We start from the raw sequence: 18,199 nt of genomic DNA, 5'->3' as shown, positions 1-18,199 counted from the left end.
AATTTAGTAATCTAAAGGCATTAATAGCTCATTATCCACTATGTCCTACTCCCAACCTGAGACAATGACTTGGAATAGATTACCATGCTTACTGCTTCCATTTCTGTTTTTTCCAGATCTTGTTTAAATTTTATGAAGTGCTTAGATACAGATCTAGGCACTAGAGATAATGACACTTACTACCTGGCATTTCCAACCACTAAAAGTGCAGTAAAATAAGTTCTAGAGGGTTTCAAGTGCACATGCAGGGAGGGGCAGCTAGCCCAGTTCTTGGTGGTAAGAGAAGATTCTCCAGAGAAGTGACGTCTGAACTGTCATTTGAAAGAGTGGGCAGATGATTCCCAGGCTAAAAAGATGGGAAGGTAATTGCTCCTTGGAAGAAAAGTTATGACAAACCTAGACAGCATATTAAAAAGCAGAGACATTACTTTGCTGACAAAGGTCTGTATAGTCAAAGTTATGGTTTTTCCAGTAGTCATGTTTGGATGTAAGAGTTGGACTATAAAGAAGGCCAAGAGCTGAAAAATTGATGCTTTTGAACTTTGGTGCTGAATAAGACGCTTGAGAGTCCCTCGGACTGCAAGGAGATCAAAACAGTCATTCCTAAAGGAAATCAATCCTGAATATTCACTGGTAGGACTGATACTGAAGCTGAAGTTCCAATACTTAGGCCACCTGATGTGAAGAGCTGACTTATTAGAAAAAGACCTGATGTTGGGAAAGATTGAAGGCAGGAGAAGGGGATGACAGAGGATGAGATGGTTGGATGGCATCACCGACTCAAAGGACATGAGTTTGAGCAAGTTTTGGAGATGGTGGAGGTCAGGGAAGCCTGGCGTGATGCAGTCCACGGGGTCACAAAGCATGGGACATGACTGCGCGATTGAACAACAAATCAAACAAGAAGGGAATCACCTGAAGCCTGTACCAATGGCTGAAAGAGGGAAAGGGTACAACTTGTCTGAATCTCAGTATCACTGAAATAAAAAGGGGAAAAGTTAACATAAGACCTAACGTAGCTGCCACCAAAGCTATCAAATTTTTCATAAATACCCCACCTGCAATGAGTTTTTCTTTGTCTTTTGTGTGTATCCTTAGCGTTTATCATAATCTCCCTGGAGAGGCGGCATGTTTCATCAACTAAGAGCAAAAGATCTAGAGCCATATGTGCTTGAGACAGACAGAGGCCTCTCACTTAGTAGTGCAGCTTTGGGTAAATTCCTCATTCTCTCAGTGATTCGGTTTATCTATTTTAAAAATGAGGGTGATGACAAGGCCCATCTTGTAGCACTGTCACAAGGATTAAAATAAAACACTTAGAATAGCACCCGGCCCATTCTATCAGGTATTGGCTAATATTAGTTGATAATTACTGTATATATGTCTCATCATCTCTAGTATATTGTAAAGGCTCCTAAAGGTAGGAATTCCACTTTAATCACCTCTGGTTTCTTCACAATATCTAACTGATTTGTGCAAATTAAAATAATCAGTTCCTGCATTTAAAGAAAATGAAATATCAAGTAATTAGATGATATTTACTTTAAAAGATCCAAAAGATTCTTAAATATTTGGTTTCATGAGAAGTATAATTAAAATACATTGTTTGTTCTACAGAACTTCTATTTAACTATCATTCTCCTACTGCTAGTATCTTGACTAAAAAAAATTGCTTTTAAGAACCTCACACATATTAAGTGAGATGAATTTGTCAACATTTTCCTCTCTTGCAAAAAACAGAACATATATTTGAAATTTAGTTTGAGTTTTATTTCCTAGGACCCAACAATGCTGGCTCTACTCCAACTCTCTACCAGTTACCTCTGCTATATATATTAATTGGATGTTTGGCAAAACATAAAGATATCCATGGATGATATCACACCATGATAAAACTATGTAAAAACATAAGCATGTATTAATGGCTTCATCTAAAGACCTTTAATTATAAGAAAGCAAATAGTAGAGCATTTCTTCCTTGTCAAAGGGAGAAAGGAATCAAATGACTTGGCTAAGATCCTTAAGAAAATCAACAACATTTTTTGGAAAGAGCATGTGCAAAGGAATCTAAATTCTATATATTCTGCCTGTGGGAGTTTGTATGAATGGAAAAAAAAAAATTGAACAAAGAACAGTTAAATACAGTAACTGTAGCCGCAGGATATTATTGTGACAAAAGGTGAGACATGTTCATATATGCATCCATGGGAAAAATATCTACATTAGAGAATTAAAAGAAAATAGTTTACTTCATGCAAAATTATTGGAATAATAGCTTCAGGGAACCAAAAAAAAAGTTCTTTTTTCACAATATTAAGCTTCATTCTACTATTGGTTTCCTAGAGGGCAACTGCAGTATATACTCTTTTGAATGTTTCTTTCACATTTTTCTGGATTTTTTTCCTTTTGACTGTGGTCTACAAATCCTGTGGGTAGCAAATATGCCCCAGTGAGCTCCTGTCCATTTTGAATTTTCTCTTAAAGGTGAATTATGAAACTGAAACAATAAAACCCTGAGCTGAGTCACTCCTGATAAGCACTCTTGCCAGAACACCATCTAGTAATACCTGAAGATCTTCTGTGGTCCTGCCTTATGGCAGGCTTTTTCAGAACCTTGCATTGATACCTAAACTGAATCAATAAATATAAAAGTTTAAGTTCCACACTTCTTCTTCCACAAGGAAGAAGTCTGAAACAAGAGGTAAAATGAATATAAGCTTCATTATAAACGCTAAATGTGGCAAACAGATCTTAAATGCTGCAAGCATGGCAAAAATTAGCAAACAAAGAAAAAAAACAACAAAACCCATTAAATGACTTGTGTACTTAAAGAGTTGCTCCATTTTTTAAATAATATTCAAGAATAATTTAATATGTCCATTTCAGCAAGCTTTTTATAGAAATAAATAAAGATTTATTTCTCGACTCTCTATATGAAATCTCACCTAAAGGGATACATTTTGTAAAAGTGTTGTACACTGAACATTTACTTATGCTTATATCTGTTTTGATTTTTGTTTCTGTGGTTATTTTTAATTAACAAAGAAAGATACCAGTCATTTCTGGTGATTTATACCTCTGGAATGTGCTGGCTAACCATAACCCTTTGCCGAGAATCTTTCTTGGGAAAAGCCCACATTGTATCTGGGAGCCACTCCAGACACTTGAATTATCATTATTTTAGCAGCATGCTGAGAATTCTGCAGGTTGAATCCACTTTGAACAGGGGTTATTACTAAAATCCATCATGAAAAGTGTCAGGGTGCAATAATAAAAGCAAAGCAGGAAATTTTTACCCAGTCAGGAATTCCTAAGTTACAGTGTTTAAGAGTTCCAATTACTTTGCATTTACATTTTTTACCATATGTCCTGCAGAGGATTCAGAACACCAACACCCTTTGTCTCACTCTTGGCTGCACTCAAAGTACATGAATTCAAAGACCAAATATTTAAGTTTTGGATTTTTTTAAGCACTCACTGTGGGATCTTTGCCAGCCATTTTGCACTCTTCGACTTTGATTGCAGATGCTGGCCAGAAAACCTGCTCAGAAAGGAAAACAAAGGTTGCATAATTTCATTTGTACATATGACAGCCCAATGTTCTTCATTTACTTTATGCTAACAGATATTTTAAAGTTATTTCTATACTTATATTTCAAAATTCTTCTTTCATTTATGAACTCAAGTTAATGAAGGTTTTATTACTTTATTCTAGCAATTATGTTTTTGTTTCTTCCATGAATTTTTCCTTTAACAAGTCTTTCTATGATAAGTGCCCATTTACTAATAGTACAATTTTTCAAATAAGGAAATTTTTAATATGCACAGTATAATGTGTATTTCCCTCCTTCTGATTTACAATACACTTTTTACAACTGGTAATATGACAGTGAGTTTATGTTCATATTGCTATCTCATTTTTTTCAGTAAACCACACAGCTAGGCTGGTAGATTTACCTGAAACTAGGTACTTCAACAGCTAAAATGACTCAAATAAGGACTCTCTCTGACATACTGTGACAGCATTCTAAGTTGTTGTAGCCTTGGATTAGGCTGGTGGGGATGACTTTTTTTTAAAATTGTCATGTTAAAATAATAAATTCAGAAGTCTCCTTGTTGTAACAAATTTATAATTAATCTGCTTTTATTTCTTTACTCCAATGAACCTCATTTTATTTCCTTGCTGTGAAATATTTAGATTGGTGCAGAAGTAATTGCGGTTTTGCACTGTTGAAATCTGCTGTTTAACATCAGAATATATTTATAAATAAATGTGGATATATTGTACATTTTAATACACATTTTTGTTTTATGGGTTTTTTTTTTGCTAATCACTTATTATTTACTTTTTATTTTATATGTATTTTAGACGATGGAATGGAGAAGGAGATGGCAACCCACTCCAATATTCTTGCCTGGAGAATCCCAGGGACAGAGGAGTCTGGTGAGCTGCTGTCTATGGAGTTGCACAGAGTCGGACATGACTGAAGCGACTTAGCAGCAACAGCAAACTATGGAAATAATATTAGACAAAAAGCAAATTTGAGTGATTTTCTTATTAAATTTCAAAATCAATTGTAAAGCAGCAGAAACAACTTGCAACATCAACAATGCATTTGGCCCAGGAACTGCTAATGAGCACACAGCGCAGGGGTGGTTCAAGTATTTCTGCAAAGGAGATGAGAGCCTTGAAGATGAGGAGCATGGTGCCTGGCCATCGCAAGTTAACAACTACCAATTGAGAGTTATCATTGCAAACTGACAGTGACCAACTGAGAGCCATCATTGAAGGTGATCTTCTTACAAGTACATAAGAAGTTGCTGAAGAACTCAAATGTCGATCATTCTAAGGTTGTCTGGCATTTAAAGCGAACTGGAAAGGTGAAAAAGCCTGAGGGTGCCTCGTGACCTCACCGCAAATCAAAAAAAATCATCTTGAAGTGTCATCTTCTCTTCTGCGTAACAACAACAAATCATTTCTTGATAAGATTGCAACCTGCGATGAAAAGTGGGTCTTATATGACAACTGGTGATGACTAGCTCAGTAGTTGGACTGAGAAGCTCCAAAGCACTTCCTAAAGCCAAACTTGCACCAAAAAAAAAAAAAAAGGTCATGGTCACTGTTTGGTAGTCTGCTGCTGATCTGATCCACTACAGCCTTCTGAATCCTGGCAAAACTAATACATTTGAGAAATATGCTCAGCAAATCGATGAGATGCACTGAAAACTGCAACTCCTGCAGCCGACATTGGTTAAAGAAAAGGCCCAATTCTTCTCCACAACAATGCCTGACCATGTCACATAACCAATGCTTCAAAAGTTGAATGAAGTGGGCTACAAAGTTTTGCCTCATCTGCCATATTTACCTGATCTCTCATCAACTGACTACAACTTCTTCAAGCATCTAGACAACTTTTCGTATGGAAAATGCTTCCACAACCAGCAGGAGGCAGAAAATGTTTGTTTAAATCCGGAACTTTGTTAAATCCTGAAGCAGAGGTTTTTATGCTACAAAAATAAACAAATTTACTTCTTGTTGGCAAAAATGTGTTGATTGTAATGGTTCCTATTTTGATTAATAAAGATGTGTTGGAACCTAGTTTTAATAATTTAAAATTCATAGTCTGAAACCACAATTACATTTGCACCAATCTAATACAGTGAAATAGTTAGCCCTTGAACAACTTGCTGGTTAGGGACAGCGACCTTATATTCCAATTCCACATCTAAAGATTCAATCAACCATGTAATATGTAGCATTTATAACCCTCAAAAATCTGCATGTAAGTGGACCCATGCAGTTCTAATCCCTGCCGTACAGGCCACACTTGTTCACAGAACAGTGAATTAAAAAAAAAAAAAAAAAAAAGAACAGTGAATTTAATAATTGTGTTCCTTTCAAGGCTGTCTTGGACTACATACAGATGACAAGGTAGGCTATCCTTTAAACTAACCATTTTTCATGTTATACTCCACACTTCTCTTTTTTGCTTTTGATGTATGTATACACGGGAAGTATTTTCTCACTTAGTTTCAAGTTTTAGATGGTTAAAAACTATGAAAGTAGACATGGAGAACTGAATTTATTATATTTTCAGTCCTTGAAATAAGTACTAACTTTCAACTATTTATTGACATTTGGCCTGTTCTAATGAAATTCATAATTTTTTTGTCATATTTGAAATTTTTAAAGAACAAGGCATCTAGGAATTCAGCACTGCCCTCATGAAAATGATAAACTTACACTCAAAGGTTCTTGACTTATGTTGTTAATATTCAAGGAAAGAATGTGATCTTTGCTGCCCACGTACATCCGGTCCTGATCTTCATCCATTAATAATATCCTATAGTCTAAAGGGTGTTGGGATAGGCTGAAGTATTCAGATGTCTTGGTTTCTCGAAGCTCTGAAATGGTGAACACCACAAGTGAAAACTGAGAATCTTGATCTTATTATTTTAAAGAAAATTATCTTACTGAAATATTTACAAAAAAAGTCAAGATATATTTTCCTCTTACAACAAATTAATTTTAAAACAGTTATCTTACTGGATTTTTTTTATTTATTGCCTTTATGCTGAATTAAAACATAAATCAAGAAATGCAATGTTAAAGTTTTTATAGTAGTATTACTTGATTACAAAAGTATACACATTTCACAAGATCTCAACTCAGTTTTTTAGTTTCTCATCGGCTCAAAACTAGTTAAGATAAATCAACCAAAAACAATTGAGTAGACTGAACAAAAACAAAAGCAACAACAGTGTAAATATCTTCCTAGCTTCTCTTAATGTTTTATTGTTGGATTCAATATGTTCATCTTTTTAGGGCTGTTATTTCCAACTTTAACTATTTATCATGTACATATGTATCAAAAGAAAAACATGAATTTTCAAATGTTCTGAATTTTTAGATTTTCAGTATCTCAATGGTCAGTGACACATGTTCATTTAAATTCTTGTACATTAAATGTGTGTCTTTATAGCTAACCTTTCAAGACAATGAATGTGCGTGACAATTAAAAAAATTAACAATCATTGTAGTAAGTTCAATTTTCTTTCCAGTCAAAATGCTCCTTTGCACAATTAAAGACTTTTCCAGTCAAATGGTTCAAGAGTTGTTTGTTCTTTTGATTATAATCTTAAGAAAGTGATAAACTCTACAAAACAGTCTGCTTTCAGGCATTATGCTTTCAATGTTGGACTATTTCTAAATTTTAGTCATTGAACAGCAAATGCATTTCGAGAAATTCTCATAGGACTGTGATTTGATTTAAAACAAAATTAAAAATTCTAAGGAATTCTTATAGGCAGTCATGAACTTTATTCTGTGAGCATCCGGGCTCATGTACGAAGACAGAGAACAACAAATTTAACCTGTTTTCTGGGCATACAAGTTCAGAATGTCTGTCATAATATATTTCAAGTGGTTTGATATCTAGCCAATGATCTAAAAATACTATGGGAGCAGAATAGTGATTATGAAGCCAGACTGTGGCACCAATCTTTCTGTGACATTGAGCAATTTACTGCACCTCACTGTGCCTTAACTCCTTCATTTGGAAAAAACAAAAATAATGGTATGCTCTACTGAGAGTCTATATGAAAATCAATAGAATTGATACATGTAAATATATATCTGAAATGAGTGACAAGCTATTCAATTATAATAATCATTACTGCTGGTCTGAATAATCTGAATTATTAGTTATAGGAAAGCATGAAATTAGAAAAAATGTAAATTTTCCTATTTTTTCTTTTTCTTTCTTTTTTAATTTAAAAAGCTAGATTCCTAAAATTACTAACAAATCTCTTAAATCATAGTCTCTGACATTCTGTCCACTCAGTGACAGTAAAGTGCAAGATTTTTTTTTTATGTGAAAAGAACCATCAACAAGTTAGTGAAGTATTTCAGAAGAATCTTAAGAAGTAAATCATGAGAGAAGACAAGAACAAAAGACATTGAAAGATCATTTAAATAAGAGGCTCAGATGACAGATCTTTGGAAATAATAGACATGAGGGTGCAGCATGCTAACCTAGTTACTGAGCCTCACTAGATATCACAGACAGCCAAGTGATGCAGCTGGCAGTCCTGGCGTAACTGGCCTGGAAATTGAAACACCTTCTTTCATGAGCAGAGTAAAAAAGAGTGGAGAGATGTCATTCAGGGAAAAAGTCAGTCCTTGCTAGATGAGAGGTTATTGTTGAAATAGGAAAAAAAAAAAAAAATCCAAGACTTCAGAACAGGGGAGAATACAAAATGCAACAAATGTCACTCAAAGTTTGGAGAAGACAGGTTCTGCTTAAATTTGCCTAAAATCCAGAGCGTTTAATAAAGCCTGCTTTTCACCCTATGGAGGAGATTCATGGTTTTGCAATTTCCCTGTTAAAACATCATTTGTAGGGTTCCAGCTGGGTGCAGGATAGATTTTCAACAAACACCTCATGAACAAGTAACTCTCCAGTGAAATACACAGACCAAGTAAAATGCAACTGAGTTCATCACATCTGGGATCTAACCACCAGAATCTGAATGTTGGCCCTGCCATTTCATTTATTGATGTACTTGGCAAGTGCCTTTACCCCTCTAGACTCCAGAATTTTCATCTGTTAAGTCAAGATAATAATAGTTCCTACATCACAGGGGTATTGTGAGGTTTAAAATGTTAATATGCATCAAGTGCTTAAAAAAGTACCTGTCATATGGTGATGTGTGTTACATGGGTTATGTATTATTATGACATCAAGCTTTAGACAGACAAGTAAGAAGGACAATTTGTTACATAGGGAGCAAATATGGAGGGACCACACTGTCTGATTTATATTTATTAATATATTTATAATATTTTTGCTTTTCACATGTAGAATCTACTCAACTTATTTGAGCAGGAGAGTAAAATAATAAACTATCTTTAAGAATAATAATTTGAGGATAATTCGGGGGCATGTGAGACTGGAAAACTAGGAAATGCTGTTCCAGCTAGTATGTTAATAAAGATCTGACATGCCAGAAATAGATGTGAGGGATGCTTGAATGATTTGGAATGATTTTATATGAAGCTGGCCCTTAGGTATAAGGAAGAGGCAATCATTTTCCAAAGTTGTAAACCAAGAACAGGATGAATTGAACATGGCCTTTACTAATTTCAAAGGATTTGAGAAGGAAATTTCTTTGGTAAAGAGATTGAGTGTTGATAGATTCAATTCAAACCAAAGCAGAAATATTCCACAAGCATGTAAAATTTAGATAACTAGTTTCCCATCAGAAATATCAAATCTGCAGGGAGAGACCTCCAGTTCCTCTCATGGATGATGTGAAGTTCTGAGAGTACACAGGTCTGAAGAAGTTCTGGGTAGAAGCTCTGAAGAAGGGTAAATATAAGTGAAAAGCAAAGAAGAGAAACACATTGATTGTTAGATCCAAAAAGAGTAGCTCTGTAATCGAAATTCAAAGTGTGTCATGAGGAATATGAAGCAATGTGATATTGTGGAGAAAGTACAGAATTGGAGTCAAACAGTTCTGAGGTGAAATCCCCGTTGTATCACTCACTAATCTGTTTAAAAAAACAACAACAACAACAAAAAAAACACTACCTCTTTTCTCCCAGGTTTTGATGTTCTCATCTACATACTGGTTATGTCAATACATAGCTCAAAGGATGCTGCACTAGCACACGGCAGAAGATCAATGTGCTCCTTTCATCAGGAAAGATCAGTGACCCTCTGTCTAACAGACGTTTTCTTTTTCTTTCCTGTTGGCAGAACTGGTCTGTGCCAACTACGGTGGATGCCCTAGAAAGCTAATGTCTAAAATGTGGCCACATGCCTAGTTTTCACCCAACAGACATAGAGAAAGTCTTCTCCAAGGTTACTGGAAGAGGGTATTGGGTCTTGAAACTAACACAAAATAAGAGGTGACTTATTTTTCTGGCTCTGGACATTGGCATGTGAGCACATGATATTTTCATCAGTTGCTGCTACCAAAAAGACTGTTTTCTGAGAATGCAGAAATTTTAAAAAACTTGAGTTCTGTAAGAAATCATTTAATGCCCTAACTAACCCTGGAACTGCTCTATTACAGGGCTACTCCTCTCTTTTTTTTTGGCCATACTGCATGGCATGCAGTATTTTATTCCCCAGCCAGGGATGGAAACTGCCCCCCATGCAGTGGAGGCTCCGAGTCTCAGCCACTGGACCTGGGAAGTCTACGCACTACTTCTGTTACATATGATTAAAGAAAAAAAGATCCTTGAATTTTTTTAAGGCGCCTTGAGTTTCCAGTGTTCACAGTCCCTAACACCTTCTCACTCTTCCTACCATGGTTTTTTGAGTTTCGGTATTTTTTTTTTTTCTCAAAATATTCTTCATTTTTTCTTTCTTTTTGCCTTCTCTTCCTAATCTATATTGAAATAAAACCAAGAGTGTTTATAAAACTGAGCTGGGAAAATAGCCTCAACCAAATTTTATTTGCAAGTAACAAACAATGGCAGTTCTGTTTACCTATTTCATTAGAAAATAATCAATTTCTGGCATTAAATTCAAATACCAGAGGGAACAATAACTGCATTAACTTAAGACCTTTCTGGCCCAAGGATTTTATCTCTTTTTGTGGGCCATAAATCTATCTTCAAATTTAATTACCTGTAGCTCATTGACAGTTGACAGCTGTTAACCAAGGAAGATTTACTTTAGAAGTACCTCTGTTAGAAGCCTAAAAGCCAAGGTTATTTTTTTAAAACTCTATTTAAATTGCTGTTAGTTAGCCAAAATTGAACTTTGGTGCCTGGGAAAAACTAAAAAAAATCTAAACAAACATTTCTTTTTTTTTTTCCCCCTTAAAGAATAAAGAGAGGAGTTCAAAGCATCCAGAATTTTTATCTATAAAAAGAATGAAGAATTCATCATTTTGACTTAATGCAGATCCAACTTAAGTCAACAAATGAGTCAATAATTCGACCACAATTACAGAAAATGACTGATACAATGATTTGGCAACAGTGAGAGAAGTAAGTCACCATTACTAGGCTCTCATCTAAACAAGTCAAAGGATGGCACTGTCCTGCATCTGTCTCTTTATATCTTAATAATTATGTCATTGCTTTTATAGCACTGGAAGTATATCCAGTTGAACTGTTTCTCAGGACACACTCAACTGATTGATAACGAACTTTGAGAGTAAGTGGTATTAGAAACGGCAGTGGCCCCACAAAGGGCAGTACAGGTCTCTAAGTCCCTGGGAAAATCTCCTGGAAAACAGTACTAAAACAAACAAACAACAACAACAACACCTACATGTTTCTAGTTTGAAATCCACATTAATGTAGAGTTCAAGGTCGAAAATTACTGTAATGCCTTCCATGCCAGTGTTCCCTGAGGGAAAATTTGTAGCATTATATGCTCACCTGGAATCCCTGTTTTGATATGGAAACCTTAAGAGTTGTGAGCCTTAAGAATTTAACCAAGGCTGGGAGAACAAGAAGTTTCCCCAAAATATAAACTCTAGCAATATGAATTTCTAGAACCACTTGAACATCGTCAACATCTTACTATAGCTATTAAAACATAAGTTTACTATAGAGAATGTATTCTGCTAACAACACTCTTTCCTGAACGATATTAAGAATTAACCTTTGTGCTCTTGGGCTTCCCTCGTGGCTCAGCTGGTAAGGAATCTGCATGCAGTGCGGGAGACCTGGGTTTGATCCCTGGGTTGGGAAGATCCCCTGGAAAAGGGAAAGGCTACCCACTCCAGTAGTCTGACCTGGAGAATTCCATGGACTATATAGTCCATGGGGTCGCAAAGAGTCGGACATGAGAGGGTGACTTTCACTTTGTACTCTACTAGTGATCTTAACAATTCCAAGGTGACTAAGTCAATAAGAACTTATTCCTGTGCTGGGGAATGTGATCTTGGTGGAAGAAAGATGGGAAAGTATAGGGTTCTCTTCTATGAATAATATATATCTGTTAAACTACTAAATAGAGGAACTTATTCCCTCAGAATACTATATTATCTTTCCAGCTATTATAAATTTCAAAACAAACAAAAGATTGCTTGATTGAAAAATCAACTCCTAGGTGTCTCTTTATGAAAAGCATATGCAACAGTCATTTACAATTATATTTAATTCTATAGTTCATGATGTGCTATTAATTTATATATTCACTGCATATTTACTGAGTGCTTATCACGGCACACTACATATCTGCTCACATAAGGGGACACTATGAAAATATCAAGCCTCTATGACAATTATAAATCTTGTCTTGTTCTTGTTGTTTTTCAGTCACTAAATGGGGTATGACTCTTTGCAGCTCCACAGATTGCACCACGCCAGACTCTCCTGTCCATCACCAGGTCTCAGAGTTTACCCAAACTCATGCACATTGAGTCGGTGATGCCATCCAGCCATCTCATCCTCTGTCGTCCCCTTCTCCTCCTGCCTTGAATCTTTCCCAGCATCAGGGTCATTTCCAATGAGTTGGCTCTTTCCACCAGGTGGCCAAAGAATTGGAGCTCCAGCTTCAGCGTTAGTCCTCCCAATGAATATTCAGGCTTTTTAGCTAAATTTAGCTAAATTTCAAGGAAATTTAGTGCCGACTGGCTTGATCTCCTTGCAGTCCAACGGATTCTCAGGAGTCTTCTTCAGCACCACAATTTGAAAGCATAAATTCTTCAGCCCACTCAGCTGTTTATGGTCCAACTCTCACATCCGCACATGACTACTGGAAAAACCATAGCTTTGACTATATGGACCTTTTTTTGGCAAAGTGATGTCTCTGCTTTTTAATATACTGTTGAAGTTTATCACATCTCTCCTTCCTTCCTTCCAAAGAGCAAGCATCTTTTAATTTCATGGCTGCAGTCACCGTCCACAGTGATTTTGGAAAACAAAGAAATAAATTCTGCCACTGCTTCTACTTTTTCCCCTTCTGTTTACCTTGAAGTGATGGGACTGGATGCCATGATCTTAGTTTTTTTTTTTTTTTTTTTTAAATGTTGAGTTTTAAGCCAGTCTTTTCACTCCTCTCTGTTAATTTTGTTTGGTTAAGTCCACCCTGACAGTTTCCTAACCATAAATCTCACCTCACCTATCTGCAGAATGCACGCTGACAGATTTTAAAGAAAATCCTTAGCGTATCTTTTACTTTCAGGACATTGCTACTCACAAAACAATTTCCTCTCCTAATTGTCTTATCTCAGAAGAATTTTAAGTAGGGTGGTCTTAAGTGACCCATTCTCTCCTGGAGGCTTACTATCTTGAAACTAGGATAGAAATTGAACTTCACCTACCCCTTTAGGACAAACAGGCAGATAAAGATAAGAGCACTGAAACTTCAGCAGGCTGACACTATAGTTCCTAATTTCTAAGACAAAGAGAGACCAGAAGGAATGTAGTAAAAGTGCATTTGTTCAAAACTAATAGTCCCAAATAGCTACCATTTGTGGGATTAACAGTAGGAGTAATTAACTATTCTGGGCACTTAAAAAGCTTATTCCTATTTAAAACCTTTGTGTTAGACTTTAATACTATTCCTACTCCATATTTAGGTAAAGTAAACTTCAGTTAATTTGAGCAATCTAACCAAGGCCTTATAGTAATGAATACTGATAGAAGAGGCCAGAGCCAGGAATCAAAGCATGGTGGGTTCCTTCATCTGTGCAGTCAGTCAAACATCCCTTTGTTTTTCAAATGAGACTGACAACTTAAACACTTATTTATTGGATTTTTATCTTGCTCTTGATCTGCACATGAGTCTGTGTGTTACCTAATCCAAGCTTGGTCTGCTTGCACCATGACAGGCCAACTAAATGAGAGATGAAGTGTTAAGGCAAGTTGGCTTTATTCAGAAAGTTGGCTGAACAAGAAGATGGCAGACTAATGTCTCAAAATAATCATCTCACAGGGGAAAGACATACTCAACTGAATACAGAGTTCCAGAGAACAGCAGGCAGAGATAAGAAAGAATTCTTAAGTGAACAATGCAAAGAAATAGAGGGAAAAAACAGAATTGGAAAGACTAGAGATCTCTTCAAGAATATTGGAGATGCCAAAGGAACATTTCATGCAAAGATGGCCATAAGAAAGAACAGAAATGGCAAGGAGCCAACAGAAGCAGAAGATATTAAGAAGAGGTGGCAAGAATACACAGAAGAATTGTACAAAAAAGACCTAATGACCCAGATAACCATGATGATATGATCATTCACCTAGAGGCCAGACATCCTGGAGTGTGAAACCAAATGGGCCACAGGAAGCAAAACTACAAACAAAGCTAGTGAAAGTGATAGAATTACAGCTGAGCTACTTAAAATTCTAAAAGATAATTCTGTGAAAGTGCTGCACTCGATATGCCAGCAAATTTGGAAAACTCAGCAGTTGGCCACAGGACTGGAAAAGGTCAGTTTTCATTCCAATCCCAAAGAAAGGCAAGGCCAAAGAATGTTCAAACTACTGCACAACTGCATTCATTTCACATGTCAGCAAGGTAATAATCAAAATCCTTCAAGTTAGGATTCAACAGTATGTGGACTGAAAATTTCCAGATGTACAAGCTGGATTTAGAAAACACACAGGAACCAGAAATCAAATCGTCAACATCTGTTGAATTGTTGAGAAAGCAAGGGAATTCCAGAAAAACATCTACTTCTGCTTCATTGACTGTGCTAAAGCTTTTGACTTTGTGGGTCACAACAAACTGTGGAAAATTCTTAATGAGATGGGAATGCCAGACCACTTTACCTGCCTCATAAGAAACCTGTATGCAAGTCAAGAAGCAACAGTTAGAACCAGACATAAAACAATGGACTGGTTGAATGCTGGGTAAGGAGTAGGTCAAGGCTGTATAGTATCATCCTGCTTATTTAACTTCTATGTAGAGTACATCATGGAAAATGCCAAGCTGGAATGAATCACAAGCTGGAATCAAGATTGCTGGGAGAAATATCAACAGCCTCAGATATGCAGATGAAATGAAGTGAAAGTCGCTCAGTCGTGTCCAACTCTTTGCAACTCCATGAACTTCAGCCTGCCAGGATCCTCTGTCCATGGATTCTCCAGGCCAGAATATTGGAGTGGGTAGTCATTCCTTCTCCAGGGGATCTTTGCAACCCAGGGATCAAACCCTGGTCTCCTGCATTGCATGTGAATTCTTTACCATCTGAGCCACCAGGGAAGCCCCAGATATGCAGATGATATCACTCTAATGGCAGAAAGTGAAAAGGAACTAAAAAGACTCTTGATGAGGATGAATGAGAAGAGTGAAAAAGTCAGCTTAAATCTCAATATTCATAAAACTAAAATCATGGCATCTGGTCTAAACACTTCATGGTAAACAGATGGGGAAAAGGTAGAAACAGTAACAAATTTTATTTTCCTGGGCTCCAAAATCACTGCAGACAGTGACTGCAGTCATGAAATTACAAGATGCTAGCTCCTTGGAAGACAAGATATGACAAACTTAGTGTATTACAAAAGCAAAGACCACTTTAACAATAAAGATCCATATAGTCAAAGCCATGGTTTTCCCAGTAGTTATGTACCGATTTGAGAGTTGGACCATAAAGAAAGCAGAGCACCAAAGAAGTGATGCCTTTGAGTTGTGGTGCTGGAGAAGACTCTTCAGAATCCCTTAGACAGCAAGGAGATCAAGCCATTCAATGCTAAAGGAAATCAATCCTGAATATTCATTGGAAAGACTGATGCTGAAGCTCAGTTACTTTGGTCACCTTTTTGGAAGAGCCAACTCACTGAAGACGACCCTGATGCTAGGAAAGACTAAAGGCAAGAGAAGAGGGTGGCAGAGGATGAGATGGTTAGATATCATGACCAACTCAGTGGACATGAATTTGAGTAAATTCTGACAGAGTGTAGGACAAAGGAGTCTGGTATGCTGCAGTCCATGGGGTTGCAAAGAGTGGGACATGACTTAGCTACTGAACAATATCAACATAATAACAAAAGCAACTGAAAACAAAGGTTAAAGTCAAAGAAAGAGATCCATCATGGAGTCAAATTGGATCTTTCCTGCAACATGTCCAGTGTCAAATATAGTATAAAAAAATGTCTTAGTCTCTCAAATTTTCTTTACTTGCCACTTTGACGCGTGCGGGGGCTACATGGGATGAGGGGAGGAGAATATTCTCCAAACAATTTGAGAACAGTCAAATTCTCAGTGATGCTATTCTCATTAAATCACCATAGCAAGTCTGAGAAGAATGAAAGTGAGAGCAGTCAGACATAGATTCCTGTAAGAGGTAAAAGGTTCCACTTTTCTATGTTTTTGATGGATGGGCATGATTGGCTAAGTGGAAGCAAATTACCAAATGGATGAAAGAAAGAATAAGTGATAGAGTTCTATTCAGTGAGTCTGGCCAAGGAAGGGCAAAAGTAAACACAGAATGTATCTCCCAGGCATTGCATCAGAGGAAAAATTAATCAATATAAGGATGATTCTCATCTTTACTTGTCCCAAACAGCCTAGTTTGGGACTGTTTATCAGTGTAATTATCAATAATGCCCTCTTTAGGCTCTCAAGAGATTCATGTTTAAATGATCATTTTAATTTTATGTTCCCTCTTCCTGTCTTGAATGACTTTCCATTACTTTTAGAACAAAATCAATAATTTTTAACATGGCTTTTGAGGCCTGATATAATCTGGTTCAAGACTATCTCACTAGAAAATTTCAGTCATCACTATTTGTTCACTTTTTTTGTGTTCTCGCTCTTCTGACCTTTTCACATCTTCAAACTTGCCTTCCTCCTTTCTGCCTCAGGGCCTTTTTATTAATACATGCTATTCCTCCTGCTAACAGGACTTATCCTGCCTTTTACTAGCTCCTACTCATAACTCAAGCAGTAATTTCAATGTAATTTAAATTGGACTGCTTCATCAAGGCTTTCCTGATTCTCTAGATGATGTCAGGTCTCAGATCTGCTGATATTTGCTTTATTTCCCTTAGAATTTTCTCTTCTCTTAAAGGCTGCCTGGAAGATCATTTGAAATAGTTTAGATGTCATGGATTAGGGGTTGGGGGACTACATTGTATGACTTGCTAAGACCACTCTGTCTTCTGTATAGTTTTGCAGATGAAACTGCCTTTAACTGAGAGATAGAACTCTTCATTTATTCATATTCAACCCTCTTTTACTGTTACACTGAATTTTACGATCTTTTAATCTTGCTAAAGTAAAAATTAGGAGCATGAACCGATAAAATGAGAAAAAATGTTATTGAAAAAAATTAAGGGTTTCATGATAATAATTTATTACTATGAAAATGTAAAGTGTATGGGGTAGGAGAAAAGGCGCAATTTTGAAGTGAGCCAAGTGGAGCTGAATTTCTAGCTTCACCATTTGTTGATACAGGGCTTGGTTTGCCCCCCTTCACCCAATTACCCCTCTTTCTACTTCCCCCGCCTTAAGTTATGCATCCACAAAATAGAAGGAAGAATGAGATTATTTATTAACCAGAATGATCTCCGATGTTCCCTGTAGCAATAAAAATGTCCATGAAACTAATTCCTTTCTAGGTGGTTACGAGTATTATCTACTATTGCAAACTATCTATAAAGCCAATGTAATCCTTCTCATTACTATAAATCTGATAAAAGAGCCTCTCTAAATATCTATCTTAGAAACATATTTATACACAGTAATACTGTGTCCTTTCTAGAAAAATAAGCTAAACCAAAAACCAAGGCTTCCCCCACCCCCAACTAAAGCATATTCCATTTGTGTTGTGTGATTCAGTTAGCCAGAGACTTATAAATTCTGACTTCTCTTCTTCTAAGCTTACTTTGGAGACATGGAAGCTGACTTCAAACGTTAGATGCCAATCTTTGGCCCCATGTACAGCAAGCGGTGGCTGAAGTCTATTTCAGAATAAGGAAAATACACAATTTGGGAATGGCTAAGATGTCTTGAGAGTCTTTAAACTAGTCTGGAAAGTAGAACCAAATCCACTGCTAAGCTGTAGAAGACAGCACTGATGAGCTGAAATGTTTTTATCATTGACATTTCAACTATCAGGAAGGCTTTAGAGTGCTCACTTAAGATGTAAACAAGGGAGATAAACATGTGGAGGAGTTAACACTTCATCTGACACCTTCTTTCTAGAACTCTTGACACTTTTGGAAAAGCTTCTTTGGGGAAAGTTATTAAGACAAAACAAAACATTGGGTCCAAGGTGAGAACAG

At 36.5% G+C, this 18,199-nt stretch overlaps 1 protein-coding gene across 1 annotated transcript in view; it reads right to left on the bottom strand.

Annotated features, from left to right (window-relative positions):
* SEMA3C (semaphorin 3C) overlaps positions 1–18,199 on the bottom strand; it is a 204,422-nt gene that overhangs the window by 91,013 nt on the left and 95,210 nt on the right. Inside the window, exons 3-4 of the mRNA XM_065939907.1 lie at positions 6,245–6,405; positions 3,479–3,541 (exon numbers count right to left, since the gene is read on the bottom strand). Coding sequence (XP_065795979.1) covers positions 3,479–3,541; positions 6,245–6,405 — 224 coding nt within the window. The remainder of the gene's footprint in view (positions 1–3,478; positions 3,542–6,244; positions 6,406–18,199) is intronic.

Source organism: Muntiacus reevesi, chromosome 6 (assembly GCF_963930625.1).
Source record: "Muntiacus reevesi chromosome 6, mMunRee1.1, whole genome shotgun sequence".
In the NCBI taxonomy this organism is placed as follows: domain Eukaryota; kingdom Metazoa; phylum Chordata; class Mammalia; order Artiodactyla; family Cervidae; genus Muntiacus; species Muntiacus reevesi.
This window is presented reverse-complemented; position numbering and strand designations above follow the sequence as displayed.